At 42.4% G+C, this 11,197-nt stretch overlaps 1 protein-coding gene across 1 annotated transcript in view; it reads left to right on the top strand.

The window, feature by feature from the left end:
- The window catches only part of LOC118734113 (cleft lip and palate transmembrane protein 1-like protein), an 81,923-nt gene extending 74,126 nt beyond the window's left edge, over positions 1-7,797 (top strand). The window contains 4 exon segments of the mRNA XM_036463825.1: positions 6,083-6,217; positions 6,289-6,747; positions 6,800-7,354; positions 7,356-7,797. Coding sequence (XP_036319718.1) covers positions 6,083-6,217; positions 6,289-6,747; positions 6,800-7,354; positions 7,356-7,562 — 1,356 coding nt within the window. The 3' untranslated portion in view covers positions 7,563-7,797.
- Positions 7,798-11,197: the final 3,400 nt, after the last annotated feature.

The raw sequence follows: 11,197 nt of genomic DNA, 5'->3' as shown, positions 1-11,197 counted from the left end.
AAAAAAAAAAAAAAAATTTTTCCAGAACCCTCTCAACATAATCTTTAAATTTAGGGGCGGACATTAGCAACTTTTTTTTTTTGTATGGGGACCGACCCAGTCTAGTGGACACCGAACAGACACCTACTTGCAGAGGAGCCCTCGCCAAGGCATGTCAGAAGGCATCTTTACGAACTGACGGACGAGGTCCAGAGGTTCATAAAGCAACCTCTCGACCTTCAGCTTATCGACAGGCCTTGAGCGGCATTCACAAGGAGTCAGTCTCGAGTTATGTAGAGTCCAGACCTGTGAATGCCGTTCTAGGCACACAACCACCTGACATCGACGAGACGGAGCTTCGTCTGCCTCGGGAGATCAGAACCACTTCGCTCTGGCTACTGAAGCAGGTTAAACTCATACCTAAGCAGATTAGCCGCAGATGTGCCAAATGAGTGTCCGCCATGCGGAGAGACACCCCCGGACTCGAAACATCTCTACGTATGGCCGGAAAACCCCACACAGCTAACGCCTTAGTCCCTGTGGACAGACCCTCTAGAGGCTCCACGCTTCTTGGGGCTTCCGTTAGTTGAGCTTGACGACAACGACTGAGATATTAACCGATCTGGGCGGGGTTGTTGTAGCCGCACGGTATGTCAGACCAGGATATTCCGTAATGTGACATCAGTCAAGTGCAACACCTGCCTTGGCTGGTGGTACTTTAGGGCATGCTCAGGTCTGCGCACCACGCGAGATTGGACGAGGAACTTCGAGGACCCATGTTGTGCTGCTCGGTCGCAGACCTCAACTCCGACGCCTCCCGCCACCACCACAGGGGGGGCAACCACCTCAGCAGCGCACACAGCCAACGGCGGCACGGCCACACACATCCCTCACACCCCGCATTACCACACGTCTCCCGAACCACATGAAGCTCCTTCCATTTAACTGTAACGGGCTTCAGAGCAAGATCGAGGATATAACCGTCTTCATGGGAAGGCATGGCTGCGGTCCAAGAGACGAAGTTGCACAGCAATTCAACACTGTTGAGTTGTGCCGGGTACAACGTGCACCGTCGAGATCGCGAGCGGGATAATGGTGGTGGCTTAGCGTTCATCACGCACCACACCGTGCAGTATCGTCTTATCGAAGCAGACATCGACCGCAGCGATGTTGAGCTCGAAATATTTGACGTTTATATACCCCCTGTCACCTGCTGCCCGGCAGGATATCACCCTGACATAGGTGCGCTCCTCAGAGGTGAAAACCGTATGGTAGTAGGTGACTTTAGTGCGCACCACAATCTTTGGCACTGAAGCCTGTCAAATGATCGTAGGGGAACTGACCTGGCTGAGCAGATAGACGATTCGACATTCTGCACAATGAACGACGACGCACCCACCAGGATTATGGGCAGCTGCTGCAGCTCGCCAGACAATAGTCAGCGCTGGTCTGATAAACAGCATATCATGGCGACCTATGCTGACTTTGGCATCAGACCATCTGCCCATAGTCATCTCGATCGATAAACCAACCGACTTTGTTTCCGCGGAGCACCGAACATATATCAACTTTTCTAAAGCTGATTGGAAAGGCTTCGCGGAATTTACTGAAAACACCTTCGCTGCTCTCCCCATACCAACCGACGTCCACCTTGGTGAACGTAAGTTCCGCAGGGCTGTCACCGCTGCTGCAGCTCGCTTCGTACCGACGGGATGTATTACGGACGCGCGTCCACATTTCCCTGCTGAAGCGGCTGTCCTAGCCGATGAGCGTGACAGCCTTCGTCAGGCCGATCCCGGAGATCCCCGTATCAGGGATCTCAGCGCGGAGATTCGGCAACTAGTAAACGTACATAAGCGGAAGAAGTGGGAAGAGCATCTGAAGACCTGTAACTTCACCTCTGGTGTGAGTAAGCTTTGGTCAACCGTGAGGTCACTGTCCAATTTGACGAAGCACGACGACAGAGTCGAAATTTCTTTCGGCGACCATGCTTCGTCGGACCCGGAGCGATGATCGAGCTATTTTAGCCGGCAGTTCATACCGCATCCTCCGGTGGACAAAGCCAAGCGTCGCCTTGCTTTCACTTGCGGTGAAGTTCAGGTGGCCACTTGACCCCAGCGAAGCATCAACATGGTTTCCGTAAAGTGCACAGTACAACAACAGCACTTAACGCCATAAACACTCAGATAACTCGTGGCCTTAACGGAAACCGTCCCTGTGAGAGAACGATTCTAGAAGCGTTGGACTTGTCAAAGGCGTTTGATACCGTCTGCCATTCTACGCTACTAGAAGATATAGAGGCTTCCTCTCTCCCACAGAGGCTCAAACGGTGGTCGGCAAATTATCTGAGTGGTCGACACTCGTCGGTAATGTTTAGAGACAAATCGAGTAAACTTGGAAAAATAAAACACTACTGTTTAACTTTTACATTTCAAAGTTCCCTCAACCACCAGAGGGAGTCTCGATTGTCTCTTACGCCAACGATTGCTCGATCATGGCGACTGGGAATGGTATTGATGACCTGTGTTCGAAAGTAAACGGGTATCTCTCCGAACTTTCTCGCTTCTTCACTGCAAAGTGTCTAGCCCTCTCCCCTACGAAATCCTCTGCGACCCTGTTCACAACCTGCACGAAGGAGGTCAGGCTACCGCTGGGAATTCACGTCGATGACACACCAATTCCGACGGTGAATAATCCCAAAATACTCGGAGTAACATTCGACAGCCTGCTCTCCTTCTCTGCGCACGCAACCGCTATTGTCAATAAAGTACAGAGCCGCAACAAGGTCCTCAAGTCGCTAGCCGGCAGTACTTGGGGCAAAGACAAAGAAACGTTGCTGGTAACATACAAGGCAATAGGCCGGCCGACAGCTGCTTGCACAGGAGCCCTCGCCTAGGCACGTCAGGAGGCATCTATATGAACTGACGGACGAAGTCCAGAGGTTCATCAAGCAACCTTTGGACCCGTCAGCATACCGACTGGCCCTGAACGGCATTCACAGGGAGTCAGTCTCGAGTTATGTAGACTCTAGACCTGTGAATGCCGTTCTAGGCACCACCACCACTGGACATAGACGAGACGGAGCTTCATCTGCCTCGGGAGACACGAACAACAATAGCCCAACTTCGCTCTGGCTACTGCAGCAGGTTAAACTCCTACCTAAGTAGATTGAATGAGGATATGCCAAATGAGTGTCCGGCATGCGGAGAGACCCCACATGACTGGGAACATCTCTTCGCATGCCCGGAAAACCCGACAACCCTAACGGCTTTGTCCTTGTGGACCGACCCGATAGAGCTGCACGCTTCCTAGGGCTGCCGTTAGTGTAACTTGACGACAACGACTGAGATATCAATCGATCTGGGCGGGGTTGTTGTAGCCGCTACAACAACAACAACAACAAGAAATTTTTAGTTTTGTAGGACACGAAATCTCTAATAGTTTTGCCAATCAAGAGAACGGGATTTGAAATTGCCCTATTTTCACTGAATTTTAGGTTTCGGTCGATTAATTGCAGTGCCTTCACCATTTCTCGTTTTTCCTCCACTGGGAGCTCATTATCAAAAAAAAACACTAAAGCAGTTGTTGTTGAAATTGTTGGTGACAACATTTTATTGAATTTGGCTTCGTGAATAAGAATTAGAGTAGCTACTGGGCCCCCTTTTTATGAAGTGATATCGCACAAAATTTCTCTTCTTCTTGTTTGGAAGATACACTAAAAATAGTCAAATAGCCGATTTGTGGCGTGCGGCTTAATGTTGTCACACCTAGAGGAGGGACCTACAGTTTTACGCTGACTCCGAACGGCGTTTGTATTTCAATGAGAAGCTGTTTTTCTTGGCAGCAATACATTCGGAGGTTTGCCATTGCCTGCCGAGGGGCGGCCGCTGTTAAGAAAAAACCTTTTTTCTAAATTTTTTTTTGCGAATGTTGCTTTGACCAGGGCTTGAACCCAGGCTCTGCGGAGTGGAAGCATGCACTGCTTACCACTACACCGGATAGCAATGCCCTGACATTCTAGGGTGGTATCCCTGTGGTCGATGTCTGCTTCGATAAGACGATACTGCACGGTATGGTGCGTGATGAATGCTAAGCCACCACCATTATCTCGCTCGCGATCTCGACGGTGCGCGTTGCATCTGGCGCAATTCAACAATGTTGAATTTCTGTGCATATTCGTCTCTTGGACCGCAGCTATCAATATACCATGCCTTCCCATGAAGATGGTTATCTTCTCGATCTTGCTCTGTAGTCCGTTACAGTTGAATTGAAGGAGCTTCATGTGGTTCGGGAGACGTGTTGTTATGCGTGGTGTGAGGGATGTGTGTTTCCTTTCCGCCATTGGCTGTGTGCGCTGATGTGGAGGGTGCCGCCCTGTGGTGGTAGTGGGTGCCGTCGCAATTGGGGTTTGTAACCGTGCAGCGCAACACGGGCCCTCGAAGTTCATTGTCCAATCTCGAGTGATGCACAGACCTGAACATGCCCTAAACTGGCACCAGGTAAGGCAGGTGTTGCACGTGACTAATGTCACGTTACGGAATATCCTGGTCTGACATACCGTGCACATTGTAGGAGGAACAAGGAGTTGTTGGCGGCGGCGTGTGGGTGGTGGTGCGGCTGTGTCTGTTGTATGGTCTGTCGCGGTTGTGGTGTGGTCTATTGTGTTGTTGTGTTTTGGTGCTGTGGAGTTTATGTTGAGCTGCTCAAGTGGACTGTGGTTAGCCGTGAAGGCTGCTCTGTTTGGGCAGCAGGGGACCACAAATGATGCCGTCCACTGTCGATAAGTCCGTAGGCCTTGACTGCGGTGGAGTTGTGGTGTAGTCGTCTCTGGCATACTCAGCGGCCCTGTGCAGAAGTGTACGTAGCAAATGTAGCCCTATGGACGAACAACTTCTGAGATACTTCGCCGCCCTAAACGGGGTTAGATCGCCGAAACAAAAGCCCTGGGTCGGGTAAAACCCGAGTCATTCCGGTACGTAGAACCGGCTGTCGTGGGAACGGTCAGTTCAATTTATGATCCGCTCTGTTTGGTTTGTGGCACTGATAACACAGGCCAACAAAAATGGGAAACAATTTTGTAACATAAAATGTTAAAGCTGTTTTTAATAGACTTTTTCATGCTGATTACGAATCCGTAAGTAAAAAGTTTCCATCACGTCCAGATTTTGAGAAAAACGTGGTCAAAGTATCAAAAAATCGCGTTTTTTGCAATATTTGAGAAGCTCTAGCAAAAAAAACAAAAGGTGTTAGAACCTTACACTTCGGCTTAAATTAAAGCTAGAACTCTCGACTGAAAATACCATTCGTGCACCTTGGCTTGATGATCACTGATAGTCATTTATTGAACAATAACAAAATACTGGAGTATTGGAAAGAAAATTGTGCTGTAAGTGACCATCAAGTCAAGTTTGTTTAACTGAATATTATTTCATTTAAATACACTTTTCCGCATTTAGTGAGTTCATTTTTTATAATTTCGTCTTCCTCGTGTTAGTAGTATAAAATTAGTGCTGCCAACCCCAATAAGAATGATCTAGACCGTTTCCGTGAGAAATGATCGTGATTGGATAACCCAAGAAAACACAACTGTTGGCATTGTCTACTGTCTTGCAGAAATATTCGACCCTCGAAAAACGACTCGCACTCGACACTGCTCTCGCAATGAGGCTGTATTTTTTTAAATTTCGTAGCCACTACTTTTAATGAAGTCTAGCAATGTTAACGGTAATGAATATAGTGTTCTGACTGAAAATATGGTTTAATACATTTATAACTAAGTCCTATTACTAACTTAAATACCAAATGAGTGTCCGGCATGCGGAGTGACACCCCATGACTCGTAACATCTCTTCGTATGCCCGGAAAACCCCTCAACCCTAACGCCGACCCTATTGAGGCTTCTTAGCGCTGCCGTTAGTGGAACATGACGACAACGACTGAGATATTAACCGATCTGGGCGGGGTTGTTGTAGCCGCTACAACAACAACAAACTTAAAAAAAACGTTTTGGGTTTTCGCTTTCATGAATTTCTGCCATAGAAATGCCCATATGTGTATTTTAATATTTTGTTCGGGCTTTTTTAATCCCTATTGTAAAATATAGGTGGTGCTAGCATTAAAAGGGGAGCCATTAGACTGGAGAACATTAAGACGAGACGGGCCAACGGTAATACTTCCCACCAGGTTGACAGAGTATACCACTCCTCGAGTAGAAGCATTTAATTTGTTGGGCGATAGCGTAAGTTCTTGTTGTTTAGTATTCTTTTAACCAGGATAATCAAATAATTTGTTGATATTATGTACAGAAAGATAAAAGCCCAAAAAAACTACAACAATAAGAAAAACCCAAAACAGAGTAGTGACTATGTGTATGCAATGAGGCCAGTTACACATATTATGTCACAGGTGCACGTCAATTTGCTTACCGACAATATATCACTATCGAAAGCAGATGTTCCTCCAGAGATGGCAAGACTTATCCAGATTAATCGCAATCACAAAATAATGCCAATCTTAAAGACTGATTTTTTTAATACACGTTTAAAAAATTTGGTAGAAGTTACCAAGAATACCACCGAGTTCAAAATAACATTTCATTATACGCCTATTGGCATCGGAAAATTGCGTTTAATGCTAATGGTCGAACATACTATGCAAATGATGGAGACGATAGGATTCTCCAAGAAGGATATAGATGAATTAAAGGGTATGTTTTCTGACACGAATGCTTACCTTCTCTGCGGTACTATATTTGTTGCCAGTGTACATGTAAGTAATAAATCGGCTAACACTATTTTTACTAATTATTATTTTCCCCTAGCTACTCTTTGACTTCCTATCGTTTAAGAACGACGTTATATTCTGGCGGAGAAAAAAATCGTATGAAGGTCTTTCAACGCGTACGACTCTTTGGCGTGCGTTCTCTCAAATTGTGATATTTCTGTATTTACTGGACGAGAATACATCGATGTTAGTGCTGATCCCTGCAGGACTTGGTGTGGTTATAGAGTTATGGAAGTGCAAAAAAATATTGAAACTACAAATAGGCCTCACAGGCTTGCAAAGAATGCAGTCAAAAGATCTAGAAACAAGCAGAAGTGCGGAAAAGAGAACCGAAGAATTTGACAAAGAAGGAATGAAATATTTAAGTTATTTATTATATCCTTTGTGTATCGCGGGTGCTGTTTATTCTCTCTTGTACCAACCACATAAAAGTTGGTATTCTTGGACTCTGAATTCTCTTGTTAATGGAGTCTATGCTTTTGGCTTTCTTTTTATGCTACCCCAATTATTTGTTAACTATAAGCTAAAGTCAGTTGCAGCCCTGCCATGGAGAGCTTTTATGTATAAGGCATTCAATACATTTATAGATGATTTTTTTTGCTTTCATTATTACTATGCCCACGGCTCATAGAGTGGCCTGCTTGCGTGATGATGTTGTATTTTTGATTTATTTATATCAGCGTTGGCTTTATCCAGTGGACAATAGTAGATTAGATACCGGACTTGCAGTTGAAGAAAATACCCACACTGATGAAGCTATTCATTCTTCACAAATTGCAAATGACAGAAAAAATAAATAATAAATTCATGGAATATGTACATGGCGCAATAATTCCACCATGGAATATCCCAGCAAACACAGTCTCTAACGTTAGAGAAATTTGGATTTCTTCATTAAATAACTAGGGTACTTATCTAATCATTCTCAAGTCGATGACGAAGTTAGAGTACTACATTCGAATTCGATTCGAGAACGATTAGAGAAACAACGCAAATTCAACTAATTGTAAATAAGCAATATTCCAAATGAATGAGTCATAAATAAGGTTTAAGTTCAAATAATTCATTATTATTTTATTGCAAATGCATTCAACACAAATTTTACAAACAAAGCGTGTTTTTTATTAAAGCAAAAGAGCAGTTTGAAATTCACATTCGCATCTCATTAGAGATCAACATTAGAATTCGATTAGAGAATTAATATTGGGTTGGGTTTAGTAGCGGTCCCAACTATTTCGGGCTATTCCGTCCAAAGGGGTGGCCCGATCCAAAAAAAATTCCACACACTTGTAGTCAAGGGTCTACACATTATTTTAGAACCTACTTTTGTAATTTTTGGTCCGTAATTTATTTAGAAATTTGGTTTGAATTATGCTCTTTTTTTTTGTAAAATTCTCACTGGGGCGGTAGCCCCAGGTTTACCACGCAGAAAGGGAATTCTAGTTACCTCATCCTTTCCCAAGGCTACATCACTGGGGCGGTAGCCCCAGTTGGTGCACACCAAAAGGAGAATTCTATTGGGTAAGGGTTATAATCCTAAAGCGCGGCCGAAGGCCTCCTACGCAGAAAGATGGTCTATGCTAAAATAGTATCACATCGAGGGCTTATATTCAATACTCTCTATCTGCAATTTTCATGAAAATTGGTTTTTGATGGTAACGTGAGCTCTTATTTATCTTTCAGCCCTGACAATAATGTTAAACTTAAAATTTAGCTTTAATGGTATTATATGTTCATTTCGAAAAATCCACTATCTGCAATAACATTTTGTTACAAGAGCAAAATACTCTATCTACACAATTTTGCAGGAAAATTGTTTTCATTAGCAATTTTTGTGGCAGGTCAAATAAAGACTGGGTAAGTTACAAGTGCCTATGTATGTATGTATGTATATGTTACCGGTAAAATCCGATCTTAGGTCAAACTAGTTTGCCCCAGGCTTAACTAGTTCTACCTAATGGGATATATCTGTCCAATCGAAACCAAATTGGATACAACAATCTTGTGGACTGCGTAGCTTGTGTTGGACTGATAAGAGTTTATTTATTTATTTATTTATTCATATCTAGTAAATCTAGAAATACATGATTTCTTACAGACTACTACAAAAATACTTAACGATACAAGTTCAAGCTTAACTATATAGTTCATTCAATGATAATTTAAACAATTTCTTAATAATAATAATAATAGATTGGCGCTTACACATTTGTTAGTGTTTGGCCGAGCTTCACAATTGCTTAGGCGACGAGAAATCAAAGGCCAAAGAATTTGAGATTTGATTAAATTCTTTCAATGCTCTATGAATCGGAGCATAGGATGCATAAAACGTCCGGACTCGCTCCAGAAAGAATAAATCATTGCTCCGCAATTTTCTTTGTGGAATGTAAAAATAAATGCGCTCTAAAAGAAATGGACAATCAATTTCTCGACTGATAATATCAAAGATAAAGCAGAGTGAAAGAACACTCCGTCTATTTTGTAAAGACTTCAAGCATATTAAAGCACATCTAGCATCATACGAAGGAATCGGTTCAGCAAAGTTAAGCGATCTGAGAGCAAAACGAAGAAAATTCTTTTGAATTCGCTCAAGTCTATTAATGTGACAAAGGTGATATGGCCTCCATATAAAGACCGCATATTCTAACTTAGATCGTACAAGCGAGGTAAATAGTAATTTTAGGGTGTAAGGATCAGTAAAGTCTGAACCAAAGCGCCGAATAAAGGCAAGTGTAGAATATGACTTAGAAATTATATAATTTAAATGACTCAGAAATAGGAAATTTGAATCAAAATTTACTCCCAGATCAGAAACTTCATCCAAAGTGGTGAGACGTGATTCCTTAATTAAGTATGAAGTAGCCAAAAACTGCCTAGACTTAGAAAACGTTATGTGAGAACACTTCCGAATATTTAGCTGAAGGCGATTTTTATCACACCATGCCACAACGTTATTGAGATCTGACTGGAGCTTAGCTGAATCAGATCGACTTGAAATTGTTTTAAAAATTTTTAAATCGTCTGCATATAAAATAAATTCAGAAAATTTAAAACAATCAGATATATCATTAATAAAAATGATGAAGAGTAATGGACCCAGAATACTGCCCTGAGGGACACCAGAAGAGGCAACAAAAGGTTGGGAAGAAACATTATCAACAACAACTACACATTTACGGCATGAAAGGAACGACTTTATCCATTTTAAAAAAATGGAATGAAACCCAAAACTGCGCAATTTGGAGATTAGAATTGAATGGTTGACTTTGTCAAAAGCCTTGGAAAAGTCGGTATAGATTGTATCGACTTGGAATCTGTCATTGAAAGCAGACATACAAAATTCTGTGAATACAGCAAGATTAGTGATGGTTGACCTGCCAGCCATGAAACCATGCTGGTTTTAGATATGCGACGCTTTACGGCAAAATACAACTTTTGTTTGATAATATATTCAAATAGCTTCGATGTCGTAGAAAGTTTGGAAATAGGCCTATGATTAGCAACATCTTTTTTATTACCAGCCTTGAATAAAGGTGTGATGGACGTAACTTTCTACGCATCAATAAACTCGCCTGATTCTAACGATTTATTGAAAATTAGCAAAAGAGGATATGTAAGGGCAGGACAATTCTTGCAGAGATAGGATGAGAAACCATCAATATCCGCAAGCGAAGAGCTTTTAAGGCCCTGAATTCCATCCCAAACATCCTCAATAGATAGCGAAAGGGAGCCAAAGTTAATGGTGGAATTGGTTTTCCAAAAATTATCACTCAGATGTTCCGACGATGGATCAAAGTTAGAACTAAAAAAGTCAGCGAAAAGATCCTCCTGGGTGGAGGAAGCATAACTCCCGTTGTAAAATACCTCAGAGGAAATATTAGAGCAGGACTTTTTGGACTTAACGTAACGCCAGAAAGCTTTTGGATTAGACTTAATATCAGACTCAAATTTGCGAATATAATTTCGCTGGAGAATTTTACTCAACTGTTTAAACTTCTTGGAATAGCGCAAATATTTACCCCTATACGCTTGGGCACTTGTTAATTTAAATTTTCTTAAAAACTTGTTCCTCAAATTCTTTAGCCTTTTTAATTTTCTCGTATACCAAGGAACCCTATAGCTCTTCTTGCTAACACGTGGTACGTTTTCGCAGAATATTTCATACATCTTTGTTTTAAATGTATCAAAGCAGGAAGAAATATTAATTCCAGTAAAAAGGGAATCCCAATCTAATAGAGAAATTTCGTTATCCACAATATTAAAATTACAACGTTTAAAGCAAAAACTACTAATTTGATTACTAACATGAAGACTTTTAAAACTGTAAAATTCTAGACCAATAATGAGTGGTATGTGATGATTACAAGAACTTGATAAAGGATCAAGACATTCATGAAGTGTGAAATGCATGTTATCACTTATGAATACAAGATCC

The sequence above is a fragment of the Rhagoletis pomonella genome, unplaced genomic scaffold, assembly GCF_013731165.1.
Source record: "Rhagoletis pomonella isolate Grant_MI unplaced genomic scaffold, Rhpom_1.0 Rhpom_scaffold_00002, whole genome shotgun sequence".
In the NCBI taxonomy this organism is placed as follows: Eukaryota; Metazoa; Arthropoda; class Insecta; order Diptera; family Tephritidae; genus Rhagoletis; species Rhagoletis pomonella.
The sequence above is the reverse complement of the archived record's forward strand: the minus strand, read 5'-3'. Positions and strand labels throughout refer to the sequence as shown.